Source organism: Nomascus leucogenys, chromosome X, assembly GCF_006542625.1.
Source record: "Nomascus leucogenys isolate Asia chromosome X, Asia_NLE_v1, whole genome shotgun sequence".
NCBI lineage: Eukaryota > Metazoa > Chordata > Mammalia > Primates > Hylobatidae > Nomascus > Nomascus leucogenys.
In genome coordinates, this window is record NC_044406.1 from 53,165,682 (window position 1) to 53,189,962 (window position 24,281).

Genomic DNA, 24,281 nt, shown 5'->3' on the forward strand with positions numbered 1-24,281 from the left:
ATTTGAAAGGTAAACCTTAAAAAACATTTGGGTAAAGAAATCAGGTTGAAAAGAAGGAGGAAGAAGGGATAAAGGTGATAAGGAGTATATATAAAAGAAGGACATAAATAATAGTAAGAATTGTAAGAATCTACAGCTTGGTCAACATGGTGAAACCCCATCTCTACTATATTCAAAAACAGCCAGCGTGGCAGCGCGTGCCTGTAATCCCAGCTATTGAGGAGGCTGAGGCAGGAGAATCACTTGAACCCAGGAGGCAGAGGTTGCAGTGAGCCGAGATCGCACCACTGCATTCCAGCTTGGGTGACAGAGCGAGACTCCATCTCAAAAAAAAAAAAAATAGTCTAAAGAGTCCAAACGCTGAATATCACTTACTTACATATTTACAGGGAATCTACTTATTTTTGTAAATTGATTTTTATACTTGCCACCTTACTGAATTATATTATTCTTTGTAATGATTTTTCAGTCAATTCTCTTGGATTTGCTTAGTATGCAGTCACTTTGTCATCTTAAACCAGAAGTCCCCAAAGGTGACCCAATTGTTTCCCAGCTTAAAACCATTCATTTTCCTTCTTAATGTCTTTAAGATAAAACTTCAAAAATCCTTCATCTGAACTAATAGGACACTCTGTGTAGTCCCTTTTCACCCCTTCAGACTCATCTCCTACCACTCTCCCCTTAGTGCTTCAGGCGTATTAGTTACTTTTCAGCTTCTTGCCCGAGCCACGTTTGCTCTTGATTCAGAGGCTTTCTATGTACTGCTGACTGTGCCTGGAAGATTCTTTGCTCCCTTCTTCATGCAGCTAAGCCCTACTCATCCTTTAGGTTTCCCTTTGAAAGCCTTTCCTAATCCCCAGACTAGAGGAAAATTCCCCTCCTTTGAACCATATTAACACCCCTTACTTCTGCTTCCCTGGCACTTACCCCAGTTGAGATGGAGCGGCTTGAAGAAAGGAGTGTGAAGGTTCGTAATAGCTGCCATGGCAGTAAGCAAAAGGGCTAACTGGCGAGAAGTGACAAGATTACTCATCATCATTGTGGGCCCAGTTTCAGAGGGGACCCAGGTTTTGGTATAGGAATTAGTTAGCATTTTTGGCTTATGGCATTTACTTCAACAGTATTCCACAGCCCAGGAGCCAGATTAGTTAAGCTAAGCCAGTAGTAGAGATTTTGTGCATCCCCCACTCCCCAAGTCACATGACAACGTTTGGAGACATTTTTTAATGATCATGACTGCAGAAAGGAGTTGTCCTACTGGCATTTAGTGGGTAGAGGCCAAGGATGCTGCTGAACATCCTACAGTGCACAGGACAGACCCACACGACCATGAATTATCTGGCCCCAAATGTCAGTAATGCCAAGGTTGAGAAACTCTGATCTATCAATGACCTCAGGGAAAAGGAAAATAGACTGTGTTGGGATGTAGGGGTCAGAATACAAACATCTCCTTCTCCTTCCCTTGAAATACATGATGTGTATCTCAAATTCTCATGCTGTATTGCTGCTGCTCCACACACTGCCTTGTGTGACGGGTCATCAACTTCACAAACCACCAAGGTTAATTGATTTATTCTCAGAATATTTATTGCCTGATGTTACATGCAGGACCACAGAGACCATAGAGAGTGTGGAAAGATCAATAGAGTAAATTCAATGCAGAATTTGAGGGGGATAATTATAATTGCAGTATGAGTTAACATGTTTATCTGTTTACAAATAGATCCATACAAGTAACACTTTTATAATTCTCTTCATTATTTTTGCATTTTAGATATCGGCCTTATGTATACTTTTGGAGATGGTCGCCACGGAAAATTAGGACTTGGACTGGAGAATTTTACCAATCACTTCATTCCTACTTTGTGCTCTAATTTTTCGAGGTTTATAGTTAAATTGGTAAGGGCATCACATTTCCCTGTTTATATTTTCATATTACTATATTTGAGTCTTTCAGTATTTCATAGAAAATAAGTAATTTTATGTTTGTATGGAAGAGTATCTTATATATATCTAATAAATATACTTGTTTCCTAAAAGCCAAATGTCAGACATTATGCCACTCAGAAAACATGTTGCTCCTAATTTTCCTCCTTTAGCATCTTCCTTTTTGCTGAAATCTTGTCTCTTCTGCTTCATTCTCATATATCTGTTGAAAGCTGGAACTGTGCCGTGCCCACAAGCTTTGTATCTTGTGTAGCCCCCAGCAGAGTACCTTGCTCACAGTAGTCTTTAATAAATATTTGCTGAATTAAATGTTAGACTCTCAAATCCTGCACAACAGAAAGTCTGATGATAAAGAGTTTTGGCAGGGCACGGTGGCTCACTCCTGTAATCCCAGCACTTTGGGAGGCCAAGGTGGGCGGATCACCTGAGATCGGGAGTTTAAGAACAGACTGGCCAACATGGTGAAACCCTGTCGCTAATGAAAATACAAAAATTAGCCAGGTATGGTGGCACACGCCTGTAATCCCAACTACTCGGGAGGCTGAGGCACGAGAATTGCTTGAACCCAGAAGGTGGAGGTTGCAGTGAGCTGAGGTCGTGTCACTGCACTCCAGCCCAGGTGACAGTGAGACTCTGTCTCAAAAAAAATAAAAAATAAAGAGTTTTGAAGACATGGTTTTTTGGCTAAATTTTCTTAGGTTAAGGATGTATTATTTCAGTGTCACATCACCATCACACATCATACCTCTATTGTTTCTTAATATTTTTGCCAGTTAAGTTTAGACTTTTGAAAATTCTATTTACTTGATGATAATACTGAAATTTGTCCTCCAAACACTCAGTGTCTCATAATATGGAACACTTTGATTTATTGATTTGACAGTCATTTAATGAAAGCCTACTATGGGTAAGGTAGTGTGCTAAGTATAAGAAATACAAAGTACTGGTCGGCCGTGGTGGCTCACGCCTGTAATCCTGGCACTTTGGGAGGCCGAGGCGTGCAGATTAACTGAGGTCAGGAGTTCAAGACCAGCCTGGCTAACATGGTGAAACCCCATCTCTACTAAAAATACAAAAATTAGCTGGGCGTGGTGGCAGGTGCCTGTAATCCCAGTTTCTCGGGATCCTGAGGCAAAATAATTGCTTGGATCCGGGAGGCGGAGGTTGCAGTGAGCTGAGATTGTGCCATTGCACTCCAGCCTGGGCAACAAGAGTAAAACTCCATCTCAAAAAAAAAAAAAAAAAAGAAATACGAAGTATTGTATACAGTGATGAACGAAATAACCAGGATCTCATTCACTGAGGACTTATTCATTACAGCCTTATAATTTTTAAAAGGGATATACAAAAATATATATAAATTTTAAATTTTAAAGTATGAAGGAAAAATAGAACATAAAGTATCTAGAACCTATGTACGGGAAATACTGCACTATAGGTGTTTTTTTTTTTTTTAGCATTTTCTTGAAAATGATTTATTTCTCAAAATTCTTTGAATGCTGATTTCATTTTTTATTGTTCCGTCATCACCCAAGTAATCATGCATACTTGCATTTATTTTCCTCTAAGGACTTTTAAGCATTAAACTTAGAAAATGTTCATATAAAGAAGGCTTAGAGACATAATTAGCCCAAGAGACTGATTTATACTTTAAAAAAAAATCTTCTAGTAGAACTTCTCTGAGTAATTTTTCACATTTTTAATGTTCTTCCCAGATTAAAATACAACATTTTCTAACTGTAAGGAGAAATGTAATTTGCCAAGTATTTTTTTCTCTATATTGTTTTAAATTGAAAGTAAAATGGTGGATTAAACTTGTTCTAATTTTCAATCACAATGTTTAAAAAATATGTATGGTAATTGTGTACATATTGTATACATATTGTATACACATCTCATTGTGCACACACATACGTATAGACAGAGAGATTCACCAAGTCAGTTTGTCTAGGAAGCCTACCACTAAATAAATGTCTTATAGCTGACAACTGTTAAAAACTCATTTGTGTTTGAAGCCAATGTTGATTAGTTTTTCTGTGGATTTATGCTGCAGGTTGCTTGTGGTGGATGTCACATGGTAGTTTTTGCTGCTCCTCGTCGTGGTGTGGCAAAAGAAATTGAATTCGATGAAATAAATACTTGCTTATCTGTGGCGACTTTTCTGCCGTATAGCAGTTTAACCTCAGGAAATGTACTGCAGAGAACTCTATCAGCACGTATGCGGCGAAGAGAGAGGGTACAATTGTGGCCTATTCTGTATAATAGTATTATCTAGCACTGCAAAGAAAACTAGATGAAAAAAATCTGTTTTCCTTTTAAATCAAAAGGTCTTCTCAGATAAATTTGCTAAATAAAGTTATTAGAGTTGAGTGCTAACAAACTTTTAGAGTTAATTCAGAAAAATTCAGAAAAGCTTAATGTTTTTTTAAAAGACACAAATTAGAAAATTTAAATTATAGAAAACTTTTGCATATAGACAATGGTGCTATAAAAGCATCCTTTTATAGTCCTATTTTATCACCTCACACTGAATGCTGAATTGTTTTTTCAACTGCATGTGGACTGACTTTCACTTTGTTATATGCTTTTTTTTTTTTTATTATGGTAGTAAAAATACAACAAATATACCCACTTAACAGATTTTTAAGTGTGCAATACAGTATTGTTGACTATAGGCACAATGTTATGTTGTTCAGAAATCTGTAGAACTTAATTATCTCATATAATGCTACATTCTTTTGTCTTTTAGTTAAGCTTCATAAGCAGTGGGAGGTTATACACTACGAACAATGAAATGGGAAAACAAAGGAATAAGGACTTCAGTTAGAGAGAGGAAATATTCTCTCCTAATTAAATTTAGAGATTTTCTTTCTGTATTTTAAAATTATTGTTCCAATGACATATATTTGTGGGTTTTTTTGATTTTTTTGTTTGTTTGTTTGTTTGTTTTTTTGAGACAGAGTCTCACTCTGTCGCCCAGGCTGGGGTGCAGTGGTTCAGTCTTGGCTCACTGCAACCTCCACCTCCTAGATTCAAGCAATTCTCCTGCCTCAGCCTCCCAAGTAGCTGGGACTACAGGCATGCGCCACCATGCCCGGCTAATTTTTTTGTATTTTTAGGAGAGACGGGGTTTCACCATGCTGGCCAGGCTGGTCTCGAACTCCTGACCTCAAGTGATCCACCAGCCTCGGCCTCCCAATGTGCTGGGATTACAGGCGTGAGCCACCAAGCCCGGCCCCAATGACATATATGTTTTTTAAAGTAAATGGCAAATAATTTTTGGAGGTGACATTCCTTTTTTGAAAATTACTATAAGTTTCAAAACATGTTTTTTTTTAAGGTTCATAGCAGTTTTATTTGTAATAGCCAACATATTTCTTTTGAAGTAAAAAGGTTAAATCTGGTGTTTTATTATGAAAAAGCATATATGGAAAAGTTGAGAAATACCCCATCAGTGTTTTGTAGTTGTTGTTAATTTACATCTCCTAAGTAATTTTTATTTCTTAGGGAGTGTAGAGAAAATGCACACACACTTTTCTCCATCATGTGAAAAAAAAAGCTTCCAAACTGAAATTTAGAGCAACTAAGATACAGAGACAACAGAGCAAAATGTTTTTGAGCCTTTGCGGATTATTAAGAAGTAAATGTTGTGGAGTGTTGGCATACTTTGAACTCTTTCTCTTAAATATTTTAGCAACTTTTAGGAAAGTTTATATCAATATTAAGTATATAACATCATGAAATAATTTGTTTAACCTGCTTATTTTAAAGGAGAGTTCTCCAGATTGTTTTTCAATGAAGAGAACACTACCTCTAATAGAAGGGACTCTTGGCCTTTCTGCTTGTTTTCCCCCGAATTCAGTCTTTCCACGATGTTCTGAGAGTAACCTCCAAGAGAGTGTCTTATCTGAACAGGACCTCATGCAGCCAGAGGAACCAGGTAACATTTGCTACTCTGTCTGCTCTCAGGATAAATGTGCCTTTTATTCCTGTTGTTTTTATGTTTATCTTAAGATGTTTTCTCCAGTTATTTAAATTGTTCTCTCCCTGGTTAGAGCCTAACGTCCCTCATTTGAACTCAAATCCAGGAATATCCTTACAAATAGAAAGCACCATCAGTGCTCCTAAGACTGCCATGTAACCACAGCAGCATATCTTTATAGAGCAGTGGATAACAGTCATAGTACCTTCCTTAACTTTATCCCCTTTAAACCCTGAAACCACTCGATGAACTTAGGAGGGAGTTATAGTCCTCATTTTAGAGATGAGAAAAGCAAGGCTTGAAGAGATCAAGTGACTTGCCCAAGGTCACTTAGCTTATAAATGAAGTGGTCAGAATTTGAATACAGGTCTTCTGGATCTATGTGAAATTCTATATTTAGGCAGTATAACATAGCAGTTAAGAGCATGGAATATGGAGTTAAACTGGGGTCAAAAGCCAGTTTTGACATTTACTAGCTGTGTGACTGACTTTGGGAAAGTTGCTTGACCTCTCTAAGCCTCAGTTTCCTTGTCTTTGAAATTTATTTAATAATACTGACTTCGGAGAGTGATTGTGAGGATTCAGTGAGATCAGGCATATAAAATAATTAGCATTGAGGCCAGCACCTCTAGAAACACCTCAGTAAATGTTGTTATGATTAATATTAATACCTTTACATCAGTACCTATTACAGATTTCACTCTTTCACTATTCTATACCTATTCTAAGTAATTTTCTTTAGAGATAATTTGTGTATCTTAGGAGTGTCTGTATGTTACTGCAGGACATCTAGAGAGGGAATATTCTCTCTTAATTAAATGTAGGGATTCTCCTGTTTTAAAATTGTTGTTCCAACGACACATATATTTTTTAAAGTAAATGGCAAATAATTTTTTTTTTTTTTTGAGACGGAGTCTCGCTTTTTCGCCCAGGCTGAAATGCAGTGGCACAATCTCGGCTCACTGCAAGCTCTGCCTCCTGGGTTCAAGCCATTCTCCTGCCTCGGTCTCCCGAGTAGCTGGGACTACAGGTGCCCGCCACCACGCCCGGCTAATTTTTTGTATTTTTTTAGTAGAGATGGGGTTTCACCATGTTAGCCAGGATGGTCTCGATCTCCTGACTTTGTGATCCACCCACCTCGGCCTCCCAAAGTGCTGGGATCACAGGCGTGAGCCACCGCGCCCAGCCAATGGCAAATAATTTTTGAAGGAGACATTCCTTTTCTGAAAATTACTGTAAGTTTCAAAACATATTTCTTTTTTTGAAGGTTCATAGCAGTTTTAGTTGTAATAGCCAACATATTTCTCTATTTGATAGAGGTAGGACAAGAAACCAGGACCAGGAGATCAGAAAGTAAGCAGTAGATTTGAAATTAAGAAGATAAACCTGTCATCAGGGACTAAGAATCAGGGACTAGGAACAGATAATTTGTGTATCTTTGAGATCAGGAAGCTAGGCAAAGGGTTGAGGTAATAAAGGATTGGGAACTCAGGTAAGAATTGTGGGCCATGGGAATGGGATATTATATATAACTAGGACCTTGATAATGAGCTGATTTCTTGCACCTGACCCACAACTTTTGTATGTTTTCTTTTGAAATAAGAATCAGTGTCTAATGGTACTCTTCAGCCCTGGACATGGAAAAAGTAGTAGATTCTGACAAGCAGTATGTAGTGTGTACAAGGAAAAAAGACATTTATGGTTTAGGGAAAATTGTTTCTCAGTCTCGGGGATTTGAATGTGAAAATATGCATGATTTTGTAGCTAGATCAAAAGGAAATGCCATCTCTTGTCTTTTTGTGACTGCTAACACTCTCTTAAGAAAACATATTTTGAAAGTTGTATCTAACATATACTTTAACTTTCTAAATCATTCACAGACTTCAGTCTTTATAATGGAGGAAAGTGGATCAGGATATGTCTTACTAAGGAGGTGTCATTTAAGCTAAAGGATAAGAAAGAGATGGCTACACAGGGAGACTAGATGTATTTCAGGCAAAGAAAATAATATAGGCAAAGGTTTGGAGGCAGTTAAGAAGAAAAAGACAACCAGTGGGGCTAGAAAGTGAGGGAAAGCGTAAGATAAAGCAGTATTGGAGAAAGAGCGGTGAAAAATTATTTGTGGTTTTATAGGCCATGAGAGACCTACTTGATATGAATGTTTACCTTAAGTGCAATAGAAAGTCATTAAAAGATTTTAAGCAGTAGACTGATATATTCCAATCCTATTTCCACTTTAAGATGATTATGATCACTTCTACCTCCATATAGATTATACAGAGGCCAGACTAGAAATAGGAAGAATATTTGTGAGCCCTTTGCAAGAGATGATAGTGTATGGACCAAGGTGTTTGCAGTGGAGATGGAGAAAAGAAAAAGAAAAGAGAAGAGGGAAGATGTGAAATACATTATAGACATAAAAACCAACTGGACTTGCTAAACTTATTAATGCAGCACACATAGGTGTGAATTAAAGTGAGGAATCAAGGATGATTCCTAAGCAAGAGGAAACTTGACACGTTTGAGGACGAAATTTAAGAACTAAGCCTCGAACTAAGAACACGTTTGAGGAAGAAATTTGAGATCTGTGAGGCATCCAAGTAGAAATATCAAGCTGATTGTTGAAACACAAGCCTAAAGTTTAGAAGAGAGCCCTGGACTAGAAATATAAATTTGGAAGCCATCAACATAGGGATGGTATTTAAAAGAAATGGGCATGGTAACTTACGCCTGTAATCCCAGTATTTTGAGAGGCTGAGGTAGGAGGATTGCTTGAAGCTAGGAGGTTGAGACCAGCCTGGGCAACACAGCAAGACCCCCTCTCTCTATTTAAAATAATAATAAAATCTATGGATGTTGGTGAAATCACCTGCTGGAGAGTAGAGTCAGAAGAGAAGAGGGCCCAGAATGTATCCCTAAGAACATCTAACATTTGACGGGTAGAGAAGGAAGAGCCAGCAAAGAAGCTTTCCTCAGCTTTTTCAGCCAGTAAGGCAGGAGGTGGGAAATTAGGACAGCGTAGTGTCGTGAATGCAAAGTACCACTCAAAGATCGAGGGAAAATAGCTCAAAGAAGTATCCAATGGATTTGGTATAATGGAGTTTACTGGTGACCTCGACAAGAGCAGTTCTAGGGGAAGATCAGGGAAGAAGCCAGAATGTTAAGAGTTGAGTTATGAACGGGGAATGAGGGATTGAAGGGAGATAAGATGAGCAGAAATTCCTTTGTGTATTTGCTGATAAAGTGGAGCAGAGAAATGGTCTGGCAGCTAGAGGGGGATGTGGGCTCAATAGAAAATATTGGAGCACATTTGTATGGTAATGAATGAGCCAGTAGTCCTGGAGAGAGAGAGAGCACAGAGGAGAGAAAGTATAACCAAAGTTGCAAAGCTCTTGCAAAACAGGAGGGGCCGGCATAGAGAGTGGTCTTTGGTAACAGGAAAAACACATCCTACATTTTAACAGGCAAATGAGAACTTGGGTACAAATATAGGTAGTTGTTTATGTTTGTTGGTGAGACGATCAAGTGGATTAGATATGATCACTTCTGTTTTCTCAGTCAAATCTGAGGCAAGGCCATCTGCTTAAATAATCTGCTATGTATTTTCCAAACCTATATTCTCTGCCCTCTCCAGTCTATCCTGCATAGCACTTTCCACACTGATCTTCCTCAGGTGCAATTCAGTTTCCATGTGCTCCAGTGTCTTCAGTGAATTCCTAATATTTATGAAAATAAGTGTTAATTTTCCCATATAATTCCAAATTCTAGCTTTATCTCTCAATAGTCTTTTCCTTACAATCTTCATTTGGTAATAGGTAGTATCCTTCAATCTTCATTTGGTAATACGTAGTATTATGGTAGTAATGTATTATGGTAGTCTACAAATAATGGCTCGTGGGCCAAATCTAGCTGGCTACCTGTTTTTATAAATGAAGTTTTATTGGAACCCAGCCACACCCATTCCTTTATGTATGGTCTGTGGCTTCTTTCTGCTACGATGTCATAGGTTAGTTAGGACACAGACCATATGGCCCAGGAAGCCTAAGATGTTTACTATATGGCCGTTTAGAGAAAAAGTTTGCTGACTCTTAATTTTGATCAGACTGATCTCTTCAGTCTAACTTAGTGGAAAGAACAAGAGCTGTGGAGTCAGACAGACCTAAGATTGACACTGGATACCAACAGTCACTGAAACTTAATTTCTTCATTTACAAAATGAGGATATAATACTTAACCTTCCTTGTTGTCATAGGGTCAATATAACATATATAAAAGCATATGTTTCTGGCACTTGGTAAGCCCTCAAGACAAGCTTCTTTCCTCTACTCATTTGCTCAGACTACTGTTCTGCTGCCTCATTAGGAATGGGCTTCATTGTCTTCCCCTTACACCTCCATCTCTGCCTCTCAGAATTCTACTCATCTTTCTATGTACCTCTGTAGTGAAACGTTTCCTGATTCCCAACATACAGATGTAATTTCTCATAGACTGTAACTTCATTAAGAAATAGCAATTACAATTTTTTAACAACAAACAACAAAATTGTAATTGCTAATACTTAATGAACTTATTAGTATATGTATATCAAAACATCTGTTTTATACCTTAAATATAGACGATAAAAAATAAAAAAGAATTAGCAATTACTTACGTTGCTATTCTGCATATTACCACACATGGAATAAATGCCAAATGGTTATTTGCTCATTCAATTCAGTGGATTTAAAGGGGAGGGATCAGTGTGGACTGTCATTTTTTAGTGAAGACTTCATTAAGGAGCTACTTCCAAATGTATCAGTGATCAATGAGGGCATAGTGAGAAATTGAGAAAAATGTAAAGTCAAGTAGAGCCTATGACTTTTAATTATCTGCTTTATGATGTAATAACCTTGCAGTTTTCTAGGTGCTTATACTAGTTATCTGTTGCTACATTTAAAAAATGACCCTAAAACTTAGTAGGTTAAAACAAAAAGCATTTATTATTTCGCACAGTTTCTGAGAGTCAGGAGTCCAGCAGCAGCTTAGCTGGGTGGTTCTGGCCCAGGTTCTTTCATAGGGTTGCAGTCACACTGTCAGATGGGGTTGCAGTCACACTGTCAGATGGGGCTGCAGTTATCTGAAGGCTTGACTGAAGCTGGAAGATCCACTTCCAAGCTCATTCACATGGCCATTGGCAGGAGGCCTCACTTCCTTGAGATGCTCACAACATGGACTCCTACAGCGCAAGTGATTAGAGAGAAAGAGAAGGAGTGCATGAGTGTAGCCAGGGGTGGAAGGGGAGAGAGAGAGAGAGAGAGCAAGAGAGCGAGAGCAAGCACAAGCGCGCATACGTGTATAACCAAAACAGAAGCTGTGATGCAATCACAACTACATCTGCTTTATTTTACTGGCTGTGCACATATGGACCAACCTGGTATAATGGGCAAGGGAACTACACAAGAGTATGAACACCAGGAGGATGTAGGTCATTGGGGCCCTTCTTAGGACTAGCTATTACAGTGCTTGATACCTGGGTAGTTATTTATCCCAAAGGAATAGTGTTTGCCTGTTCATATGAATGAAACAATTGTAATCTAATTGGTGTCAACGTTTTTAAACTTTCACAAAGATTTTAAAACCTGTGTCACTGTGAATGAATTCTTTTCAATTTCCCTGACATGAGGTTAAAGGACTTTTAGTAAAATTGTACCTACACTTTATATTATAGAATAATTTCTGTTTTCTGTCCAGTTGCCTTTCACTTTTCTGTTGAAATCTGGATTCCTTTTTCCCATTTAATCATTCAGATTATTTGCTAGATGAAATGACCAAAGAAGCAGAGATAGATAATTCTTCAACCGTAGAAAGCCTTGGAGAAACTACTGATATCTTAAACATGGTAATGATTTCCTATCTATTTATCTAAATATGAGTTTGAATTTTAGTTCATTGTGTATGTGAATGTGTGTATACTTCCTATACTCTTATACATGAAAGCCTCTTTCTTGTTTCTTACTTTGTTTATTTTTTAACCAACTATATTTAGATATAATTCACATACAATAAAATTTGTTTTGATCCTCACATTATTAGTATGGCAATTGAGAGCGGATTCTATTACTATCTGAACTGTTTTCCCTTCATTTTATATATATATATATATATATATGTATAAAAATGTATATATAATTGAAAATATACTATATATTTGTACTATATACAAATATATAGTATATATACTGTATTCTTTTTATAATATATATTTTTTATTTATTTCAGACACACATCATGAGCCTGAATTCCAATGAAAAGTCATTAAAATTATCACCAGTTCAGAAACAAAAGGTATAATATGGAGATTTATTTTCATTATTGTTGGTGAGAGCAGTTTAAGTTAATTTTTTGGATGGTTTTTGGAAAGAACACAAGAAACGTAAGCATTTACTTACTTTAGAATTTAAAAGACAGAGGGATACAATGTAGATAACCTCCATTTTGCCTTGTTCTGATGGTATGTATTTTCTGTAAAGAAACAAGACTGGAAGCATTTTATTGCTGAAATGTGCTCTTTGGGATCACTAACTTAAGTTATAATAGCCCTACTTTTCCTTCTGTCAAGCCATAGGTTATGATTGCAGTTCTTTTTTTTTTTTTTTGAGACAGAGTCTCGCTCTGTCGCCCAGGCTGGAGTGCAGTGGTGCGATCTCGGCTCGCTGCAAGCTCCGCCTCCCGGGTTCACACCATTCTCCTGCCTCAGCCTCTCCGAGTAGCTGGGACTACAGGCGCCCGCCACCACGCCCGGCTAATTTTTGGTATTTTTTAGTAGAGACGGGGTTTCACCGTGGTCTCGATCTCTTGACCTCGTGATCCACCCGCCTCGGCCTCCCAAAGTGCTGGGATTACAAGCGTGAGCCACCACGCCTGGCCGATTGCAGTTCTTACGTATAGGAAAAGACTACCATTTATTGATAGAGTGGCTCTCTGACTTTGGTTGAGTATGACTTTGAATTAATTACTATGCTGACTTTACTGAATGATATTAATATCTTTTTTAGTTTTAAAATTTTGTGATTTTAGTGAAAATCTTCGATAACCTTTTCCAATATTTGGTTGAGCTTTAATTTATCAAGAAATTGATAGCATAAAAATAAGATTAAACATTTGCAAATTAGAGACTGTTCATGGGTAGGAAAGAGAGACTTTTAATGAATAACAAATTGCAAAAGAAGGGAATAGGCTGTGGTTTTCACAACCATAGAGAGATAAAGGCCTGCCCTGAAATCCTTTGCTTTTCCTAGCTTTGAGGACTAGTGCAATGAATGAATGAGGATTAGAGGATTAGGAAAGTAAATTGGAGAAATGTAAATTGAGGGAAGAAGTCTATAAAAAAATTTAATTTCTATTTATAGTGTCTTTGACATGTTTTCAAGTTTAAAACTCTTAAAATTGAAGTCACTGAAGTGCAAGAGAATCATGCTAAATTGTTAAAATTTAGAGCTAGTCCTCATTCGTTCTATCTATAATACTGAAAGGCATGGGAATAACAGCATTCCTTTGAATATGGGAGAGCTGTTCGAACACAGTTGTAGAAGCTCAGTGAATATTGACTGATTTTTGACTGACTGTACTTCCAAGCAGACACCTTTCTTGTGTCTTTCCTTCCTCTTCCCTTAGACTCCAGGCTCTCCCTCTTCTGGGCTGCTTTATTGTGCTAGGGAAAGAAAGGCATGTGCCTTTAGAAATCAGTTCTGGCAACTGGGCCTTCCTCTCTTAGGGCTCTTAAAAGAATCATGACTTTTTAAAGAGCAAGACCAAGAACAACCAGAAACGGAAAGCAATTCCTTTTAAGCTGACATATATTTTATACTTTCTATAGTCTTTTTAAGTTTAGGCCCTACCAGGCCTACTTTAGTAAATGAGAAAAGATTTATTATACTATTTCTGTGTATTAACTTGTTAATTTTTAACTTGTCATGTTTTAATAATTTCTTTGGCACAATAGGAACCTCTTCCTAGGCCTAACTCATCACAATTTATAAAATTTGAATTAGTGAGGTTTTACTATCCAGAGACCCAAATTCATTAGATATTTGCATCCATTAGCTTGTTTGTAGAATTTAGATCAACAATTTGGTTTTGCCTTATTTTGTCCAGCAGGAAATTAATTTTATATTGTTAATATATTATTCAAATGTCAGTGTTTGATTTCATAGTTTTTATACAAATCTTACATTTTACACTTAATATTCTTTCCTCTTAGTGTTCTTTCATTTATAGAAATTATTATAATTAAATAATATAATCAATGCAAGGAAGAAGGTCAAAAATTTGAAAACTCATGAAGATTTTGTTTAGAAAAGAAAAATATATTCATTATTATTTAGTTTATAGATAAAAAACATTTCATGTGCAGTTTCTTCAGTTCTAGGAGTGGACTATTCATTTTTTTCAAATTTTACATTTCTATTTATTTTGTGAATTTTGTGGACTCAAAAGACAAATGAAAATTTGAAAATTAGGCCAGGCGTGGTGGCTCATGCTTGTAATCCCAGCACTTTGGGCGGCCAGGATGGGCAGATCGCTTGAAGTCAGGAGTTCGAGACCAGCCTGGCCATCATGGTGAAACCTCATCTCTGCTAAAAATACAAAAGTTAGCTGGATGTGGTGGCATGCACCCATAGTCCCAGCTACTCAGGAGGCCGAGGTGGGAGAATCGCTAGAACCCAGGAGGCAGAGGCTGCAGTGAGCTGAGATCATGCCACTGAGCTCCAGCCTAGGTGACAGAATAAAACTCCGTCTCAAGAAAAAAAAAATTGAAAATTAAAGATGATCAGGAAAGTGGGAAAAATATACTAAGCTGTACTATGTACAAGAAAAGTGTACATTTTTTTCTTTGAGATGGAATTTCACTCTTGTTGCCCAGGCTGGAGTGCAGTGGCACAATCTTGGCTCACTGCAACCTCTGCCTCCCGGGTTCAAGCAATTCTCCTGCCTCAGCCTCCTGAGTAGCTGGGATTACAGGCATGTGCCACCACTCCTGGCTAATTTTTGTACTTTTAGTAGAGACGGGTTTTCACCATGTTGGCCAGGCTAGTCTTGAACTCCTGACCTCAGGTGATCCACCCGCCTTGGCCTCTTAAAGTACTGGGATTACAGGTGTGAGCCACTGTGCCAGGCCAAGAAGTGTACATTTTTAAATAGCATCTTGCAAAATTAATCTCAAAGTTTTATGTAAGGATTGATTCGGATTGAGAAAAGAGGCAGAGAATAAATACTGATGGTATTGTGATTAATGGCAAAATTAAGGCAGGTAGTAAGAATCAAAAATTAAACACAGATACATGTTACTAAATCAAAATTAGATGTATCACAGACTAGAGAGTGGCACAAATGATCCTTAAAGAAAACAAAACTTCAGCAAAATATCTGGTAAAACTTGCTATTTTGATTGTCCTAAACTTATAAAATGTAAAATCTTGGCAGTATTTAAAGTAGATAAGTTGTCCTTGTCAACTAATAGTATGACATATGATAATTACTTCAAAAAATTTACAGAAACAACAAACAATTGGGGAACTGACGCAGGATACAGCTCTTACTGAAAACGATGATAGTGATGAATATGAAGAAATGTCAGAAATGAAAGAAGGGAAAGCATGTAAACAACATGTGTCACAAGGGATTTTCATGACGCAGCCAGCTACGACTATCGAAGCATTTTCAGATGAGGAAGTAGGTAATGACTCAGGCCAGGTGGGACCTCAGGCTGACACTGATGGAGAGGGTTTACAAAAAGAGGTATTTAGACATGAAAATAATAATGGTGTTGATCAACTTGATGCTAAGGAAATAGAAAAGGAAAGTGATGGAGGACACAGTCAGAAGGAATCAGAAGCAGAAGAAATAGACAGTGAGAAGGAAACTAAACTGGCAGAAATAGCAGGTATGAAGGATTTAAGAAAAAGGGAAAAGAGTACAAAAAATATGAGTCCTTTCTTTGGCAACTTACCAGATAGAGGTATGAATACTGAGAGTGAAGAAAATAAAGATTTTGTTAAGAAAAGGGAAAGTTGCAAGCAAGATGTGGTCTTTGACAGTGAAAGAGAATCAGTAGAAAAGCCAGACAGCTACATGGAAGGTGCAAGTGAGAGTCAGCAGGGTATAGCTGATGGAATCCAGCAGCCTGAGGCAATAGAATTTAGTAGTGGAGAGAAAGAGGATGATGAAGTGGAAACTGACCAAAACATATGGTACGGCAGGAAATTGATTGAACAAGGAAATGAAAAAGAGACTAAACCCATAATATCCAAATCCATGGCAAAGTATGATTTTAAATGTGATCCCTTGTCAGAGATCCCACAGGAGAAGGAAGGAGCAGAGGATTCAGAAGGAAATGGAATAGAGGAGCAAGAGGTAGAAGCAAATGAGGAAAATGTGAAGGTGCATGGAGGAAGAAAGGAGGAAACAGAGATCCTATCAGATGACCTTACAGACAAAGCAGAGGTGAGTGAAGGCAAGGCAAAGTCAGTGGGAGAAGCAGAGGATGGGCCTGAAGGTAGAGGGGATGGAACCTGTGAGGAGGGTAGTTCAGGAGCAGAACACTGGCAAGGTGAGGAGAGGGAGGAGAAGGGGGAGAAAGACAAGGGTAGAGGAGAAATGGAGAGGCCAGGAGAGGGAGAGAAGGAAGAATGGGAGAAGAGGGATGGGGAAGAGCAGGAGCAAAAGGAGAGGGAGCAAGGCCATCAGAAGGAAAGAAACCAAGAGATGGAGGAGGGAGAAGGGGAGGAGGGAGGGGAGGAGGAGCATGGAGAAGAAGAAGAGGAGGGAGACAGAGAAGAAGAAGAAGAGAAAGAGGAGGAGAAGGAGGGAGAAGGGAAAGAGGAAGGAGAAGAGGAAGAAGTGGAGGGAGAACGTGAAAAGGAGGAAGGAGAGAGGGAAAAGGAGGAAAGAGCGGGGAAGGAGGAGAAAGGAGAGGAGGCAGGAGACCAAGGAGACGGGGAAGAGGAGGAAACAGAGGGGGAAGGGGAGGAAAAAGAGGAGGGAGGGAAAGTAGAGGAGGGGAAAGGAGAGGGGGAAGAGGAAGAGGAGGAAGGGGAGGGGGAAGAGGAGGAAGGGGAGGGGGAAGAGGAAAAAGAAGGGGAGGGGGAAGAGGAGGAAGGAGAAGGGAAAGGGGAGGAGGAAGGGGAGGAAGGAGAAGGGGAGGGGGAAGAGGAGGAAGTAGAAGGGGAGGGAGAAGAGGAGGAAGGAGAAGGGGAGGGAGAAGAGGAGGAAGGAGAAGGGGAAGGGGAGGAGGAAGGAGAAGAAGGAGAAGGGGAAGAGGAAGAGGAGGAAGGAGAAGGTGAAGGGGAGGAAGAAGGGGAGGATGGAGGAGGGGAGGGGGAAGAGGAGGAAGGAGAAGGGGAGGGGGAAGAGGAGGAAGGAGAAGGGAAAGGGGAAGAGGAGGGAGAAGAGGAGGAAGGAGAAGGGGAGGAGGAAGAGGAGGAAGGAGAAGAGGGGGAAGAGGAGGAAGGAGAAGAGGGGGAAGAGGAGGAAGGAGAGGGGGAAGAGGAGGAAGGGGAAGAAGAAGGGGAGGAAGAAGGAGAGGGAGAGGAAGAAAGGGAGGGAGAAGGGGAGGAAGAAGAGGAAGAAGGGGAGGTGGAAGGGGAGGAGGAAGGGGAGGTGGAAGGGGAGGAAGGAGAGGGGGAAGGAGAGGAAGAGGAAGGAGAGGAGGAAGGAGAAGAAAGGGAAAAGGAGGGGGAAGGAGAAGAAAACAGGAGGAACAGAGAAGAGGAGGAGGAAGAAGAGGGGAAGTACCAGGAGACAGGCGAAGAAGAGAATGAAAGGCAGGAAAGGCAGGATGGAGAAGAGTACAAAAAAGTGAGCAAAATAAAAGGATCTGTGAAATATGGCAAACGTAAAACCTATCAAAAAAAGTCAATTACTAACACACAGGGAAATAGGAAAGAGCAGAGGTCCAAAATGCCAGTACAGGCGAAACAACTTTTAGAAAACGGGCCACCAGGTTCCAAAAAGTTCTGGAATAATGTATTACCACATTATTTGGAATTGAAGTAACAAACCTTAAATGTGACCTGATTATGGCCAGTCAGACAATTTAAATGCCTTGCATATAACAGGCACTCATTACGTGTTACTAAATTGATTTTATGTCAATTATTTTATGTGTAGTAAAAAAAAAAGCAACTGATGGAGCTGTGTTAAGGAGCCAAAGACAACAAGAGGCACTGGTAAATTTTGGCCTCTCTCAAACTAAAATTTTCGTGTATTTCCCCCCCAAATTATAAAACCATAACTAGAAAATATTAAAAGGTCATATCAGATTATTAACATTATATATTCATTAAAGGCAGCTTTAGGAAATAGGAATATACTACAAGAGTGTTTTGTTTGTGTATACAAATCATTCCATTTTTAAATGGCACAGATGCTTAAGGGCTATAAAAACTTCTAATTTCTTATAAATATGTTAGCACTTTTTTTAAGTTAGTGATTACAGTTTACCTACTGTATAGAATAATTTTCTAATAATGGGTGGTATTCTAAAACTCAACTGAGGCATTCACATTTTAAAGAAAGTATTGTCTTTTACCTTTTATGTGTTCTTTTTGCAAAAATCTACAAAGTGACAGCTGTGTTCAGAGCTTAGATCCCGAAAACGTGATCTCTTTTAGTTACTATCTGGGCAGATAGTAGTATATCTAATGAAATGGTGATTAATTTAAATGTATAATCTGGAAATATGTAAAACTTGAAGTATTTTTTGTCCAGGCAAAGCTACTCGTTGGGCCTCAGTTTCTTCATCTCTAAAATGGAGTGGATGAGATGATGTGATAACTGCAGTCCCTTCTAACTCTTAAATTCTTGTCATTCTCACAGATTCACTCTATCATTATTGTTATTCGTGTAAGAAACATTTTAGGGAGAAAAATTACACTTTAAAATTAATTTAGTTTTCTATACAGTTGTTTTCTTTACTCTTGAAAAGTTATGACAGCTTTAACGTCTCTTGTCTTCTGTAATTTTTTATTTCTAAACTCCTATCATTTCCAAGCTTTAACTGTACTTTATCAGAGCCTTCATTTCCGGTATGTGTTATATGCCCTCAATGTATTCATTGACTGTTCTGTAATTTCAGTTTGTCTGTTGCTTGTCAGAATGTTTCAAGTAAAATAAAAAATTAAATGTATATAGTCAGAAATTCTTTGTGAAAAGATAAACTGTCTAGTATTAGATATTGAATTGTACAGAGGCTAGATTTCCACTAGAGTAATTTCAATTCTCCCTTAAAATTTTCCATGTACGTAATGCAGCTAATTTATCTGATAGTTTATTTGTGGCTCCTTTTTCAACTGATTTCCTTTCATAGTCCCTTTTATATCCTGGACATGAGAGATTTCTTATACTTAGTTTTATTAAGGAGGATTTTGATGAGAAACTTCCTGTGAATTTTGTGTAGTTGAATTCTTTGCACATTTGATTCTCTGAGTGAGAAAGAATATGAGGAAAAAGTCTAGAATCGTATGAAGTAAAGGATTTCCTAGGAGCAATTATAAATTTTGCCTTAGCTGCAAGGATCTCTGGCAGCTTCCCCTAACTAACCAAATGTACTGATTTGGCATTGCAGTGCTTTATCAAATTCGACCACATTCATTAAGGGATAGTAGAAAAGAATTAATACTATGATAAAAATATATGTGCCGAACATGATTATTTAAAAAGTAGACTTAAAATGATTAAGATGGATGACACAGAGTTCATAAAGAAAAAAACCTCCAGGGAAATGAGAAACTCTTAAACTCAAGTTATTAATGTAATAGCTATGGGCATTCATCTTCTACTGAAGAGATAATCAGCCAGTAATACTGAAACAACGTTCTAAAATACACCCATCTCAGTATTAAACCTGGTCTATATGTCCACGTTTAAATAGCATTTCTTCACATTTCCTTGGCCAAAAACATTTTGTGCTCTTTAGAAGTGGTAGTTCATGCAAGCATTGTTTTCTAGTGGAAAACACTGGCCTCCCTAGTCACTTTGAGACCAAAGCCCTTCTTCTGGTTTTGTACTTTTGAACTGTCCGAACTTGGGCTAGTCTCTTAGCTTTGCAGTCCTCAATTTCTTCATCTGGAAAATTATAGAATGAGAATGAGTGACCTAAGGGATTCTATAGGAACAGCAGTTGTTCATTACCAGCTAGAGCTCTGTTACATCCAGATTTTCTGCAATTCCTTTTTCCTCAATAAAAAATCTTAAGTCTCGTCACCAAAGTGACCCCACATTCAAACTAACTAGTAGTTATACTAAAGTAAACATCCTAAACTACTAAGCACACACTAACTTTCTGTGCCCACTGTTGGGCAAACATTTATTTAATCACATGTGGCAGGTCTAGTACCCTCAAAAAGTTTATGGAGAGGAGTGTATTGTGGGTTAGGGGTGGGTTGGGGTACAAAAGACCCAGGTCTAGCCAGGCTTTCATCGACAGAAGTGATTCACATGTTTGTAAATTTTATATATCTTAGGAGAAAAAAAAGGAAGCTTAAGAATGAGACCACTTTGTCCCTCATGAATTAACACTTGGTTACATAGATTAAAATAACTGGTTCCTTCTTTATTGTTCCCATTTGCTGGTTGTTCAGGCTTTTATAGTAGTTTATTACTGATCATTATTGAGGGAAGTGTGAGTAGTATATATAGAATCCACTGAGTTACATTTCCTAATGAGGACTCTGGTTGAAAAAGACTTTAAGCTAAGCTGCAAAGGATTACCTACCACAAAAACTGCTGCTGCTGCCACTGCTGAACAGCAGCAGTCAAGGTGAGTGAAACTGAAGTGTCTTCTATTATTTCACTATAGAGAAACTTGCATAGCAAAAATAAAATGTGACCATGGAAGAAGGAAAGGCCAAGCTTTTCTTGTTTCTGAGCTGGAGAACTGAGTAGAAAGAGTGCTATTCAGCAAGATCGAGAATAAGGGAGCAGAAGTAGGTTTGGGAGACAGTTTTTTACTGTTGATTTTAGATAATCTGTAGGGGATGTTCAGGAGGCAGATACATGTATGGATCTGGAGCTCACGGAGATTGCTGAGTATTGCCAGCTCATAGATGTAGTTAAAACTGGATTTGACTGAAAGGAAGTGTTCCTAGTGTGAATGGAGGACAGTTGAAGACAGAATTCAGAGAAATGTCAGTAGGTAAGGGAGAGGTTGAGAAAGTGAAGTCTGAGAAGGACGTGTGGGAACACACTTAACTAGGAAAGAGAGATACCACCCAGGCCAAAGAAGGGGTTTCAGAGAGGAAGGAGTGGTAGTAGCTGCAGAGAGAGCCTCTAGGAGGCAGCCTAGTAGAGGGCCAGGGGCAGAACCCACATTGCCGGGAAAGAATGAGCTCCAGGAAATCTGCTCTACAGAGGAATAGAATCAGAACTGTGAAAATTAAATATCAGGTATAGATATTTAATTTTTAAAATATTTAATTTTTTAAGCATATTTCTCAATTTAGGAAGGGAGATGTGTACTCCAGAGACTTTGGTACTCTGGGGAAAAGATAAGTTTTGTTCATAATTAATATATACATAAGAATAGAGTGTTACTGATGTGAGCTTATGAACCAAAAGAAAAATCTGCAACGCTTTAAACATTAGTGAGGCGGAGAAAAAAAACGTCTGTGAGAACAGCCATTATTATCCTCAAATTAAATGGGCAGGTTTGGAAACAAACATGGGCTCCAAAGTCCAGTAGAACTGAGTTAAAATCCCAGCCTTCCACTGATTAGCTGTGTGGACACCTAGAAAAGTGGTGGTGGTGGTGGTGGTGGTGGTTGTTATTTGACCTTTCTGAGTCTTATTTCCCTCATTTGATAAAGGAAGGGACTTTTGATGATTAAACTACCTAACACATGAAACATGTTATAGGCACTCAGCAAATGGTAACTTGTATCACTCTAATTATACTCTATGATCACACCAAGGTAGGTGCAAAGCTACACTCATGAATCTCCAGGTCACTGACTGATGTGCATGAGTTTAGTCCTGTGAACCTGACTTTTGTTTAAATGTAACATAATAGCAAAATATAAATTGGCATATAGAAATAGATCTGTGGGAATAAAGTAGATTGCAATAATGATCATGCTTAAGTATAAGGTGGAGTGAAACTCTTACACACCATACATTAGTCAATAGATGCCCCTAAATATTTAAAGTGTGTTGAAACGCTGATCACACTCATGTGGTTGGCCTAAAATTTAGGTGTGTTTTCTGTCACTGAACATTTCCCTCTGTGTCCTAACCTTGTTATCAGAATAAATAAAAATAATTAGCACATAAGGTATAGTTGTGGATCATGCATTTGTTTATGGACAAGAAAATCTTCTAAGGAAAAAGAGGAGAAATAATAAAGAATAAATCTGAAAATGAGAATAAAAATGCTCACCAGCAAGATATTTTATACTCTGAACATTTATTTGTGTAGGCCTGCCTATCAGAGTCAAACTGGAATGTATTCAGTGGTGAGAATACAGGATTAGGAATGACATAAGGGAGTGGTGCCTAGAAAGAAGGAAGAGTTTAAGAGATTATGAAGTAGTATTATCAACCAAGAATTTGGAGACCACAACTGGCAGCCCATGGGTGCAATCTGGCCTGCAGACTTACTTTGTTTGGTGCAGTTTTTTTTTTTTTAATCATATTGTTTGCCAACATTGAAATGTCAGGAGATTTTACATTTAAAAATGTTTCTCAGCCAGGTGTGGTGGCTCACACCTGTAATCCCAGAACTTTGGGAGGCTGAGGCCAGAAGATTGCTTGAGGCCGGGGAGTTCAAGACCAGCCTGGGCAAGATGATAAAAACCTCTCTCTACAAAAAATTAAAAGATAAGTTAGGCATGGTGGTGTGCACCCTATAGTCCCACCTACTCAGGAAGCTGAAGTGGGAAGATCGCTTGAGCCCTGAAGGTCAAGGCTGTAGTGAGCTGTGATCGTGCCACTGCACTCCAGCTTGAGTGACAGAGTGAGGCCCTGTCTCAAATAATAATAATGTTTCTTGGGCTTTTGGAAAGCCTGGGTCTGGGAGCATCACACTCTGTGGCAACACTGACCTGAAGCTCAGCTGAGGCTGGCCCCCCTCTCCCCAGTTCCTATGGCTCCTTCCCTCACTGGCCTTGATGCTAGGCTCCTGCTCACAATAAAAGGATGTATAGAGGACACAAAAATAAGTGGATGTTTTAAATGAACTATTTTCCAGTGATAAGATCTGGGACATTATGGGAAAAAAAAGTCCAAACTTACTGTTTTTTGACAGTCCTCAATGCACACTAAGAATTCTGTCTTGTTATGGAGGGGCCTCTACAAAATTATTTATACTTACATACAAATATATAGTATTTGCTCATATGTTATTTTTCTCTGTAAATAATCTTTTTAATCTTTACACAAACCCTCTGAGGTAGGTATTCCTAATGTTATTTTTCCATTTTACAGGTAGACTATAAAATACATTCACTGGGTGCCCTGCTCAGGCCATGAGTGATTAGATTAAGGCTTGGAAAGCAGCGCTTAGGGCTTTGTATTTAATGCCCTTCCCACCCCATACTGCTGCTTCCATGATTTTCAGTGTAGTTAAAACATGAACTTACATGTTAACTTTTCCTGTCCTAAAAAAAAAAAAAAACTTGAAATTTTGATTTTTCTACCTGATATAACTTAAATACAAAGTTTTATGCTATATTAACCTATCTGGGAAACATTTTCTACCCTATATGACATTGAAGCATGTCAGAAATTCTGAATTATAGCACAAAATTTTATACTTTACAGTTCTGGTTTGTTTTATTACTTTTAGAAAACTATAATACCCACAGACCAAAGTGCCTATCTCATACATGTATCGCTCAATATATTTTTCACAAAGTGAATACACCCATCACAAACTGATCAGCATCCAAATCAAGGAAAAACACAGTACCAGCTCCCCCAGAAGCTTCACTTTAACCCCTTTCAGTCATTTCCCACTCCCAGCCCCCATCCCAGCAATCTCTCCTTCTTAAAGCATGCAATGTAATTGTGTTCTTAAGTAAACGGAAAGCTCGGTAGGAACCTTTGCTCTCTTGATCTGTTCCTTAAGAAATATGAAAAGTGTTGCCTTGGGCCAGACCAGAGTCTGCACCTGACTGTGCCATGCCTGACCAATGAAACAAAGGGTCCTTTTGTGAGAGGTCAGGCCCATTCACTTCTTTACCGTGATCCTAACGCAAGACACAGACATATACTGACCATTTCAGACTACCTGTTTACATCTTCTTATATGGTTCTAGTGCCAAGAATGTACTTAAACTTTACCCTTTCTTTTCATAAAATGACAGTATTCTGCCAGTCA

The 24,281-nt window shown here is 38.4% G+C and overlaps 1 protein-coding gene across 9 annotated transcripts in view; it reads left to right on the forward strand.

Moving 5' to 3' along the window:
* Positions 1-24,281, forward strand: part of RPGR (retinitis pigmentosa GTPase regulator) — a 60,656-nt gene that overhangs the window by 24,528 nt on the left and 11,847 nt on the right. For 2 of the 9 annotated variants that reach the window (XM_030807203.1, XM_030807205.1), the window contains exons 9-13: positions 1,775-1,899; positions 4,001-4,183; positions 5,719-5,887; positions 11,716-11,807; positions 12,188-12,253. In XM_030807203.1, coding sequence (XP_030663063.1) covers positions 1,775-1,899; positions 4,001-4,183; positions 5,719-5,887; positions 11,716-11,807; positions 12,188-12,253 — 635 coding nt within the window. Of the gene's footprint in view, positions 1-1,774; positions 1,900-4,000; positions 4,184-5,718; positions 5,888-11,715; positions 11,808-12,187; positions 12,254-15,463; positions 19,095-24,281 lie in introns of those variants that run through there. The other 7 variants (XM_003270992.4, XM_030807200.1, XM_012498712.2 and 4 more) reach the window with 7 other exon arrangements.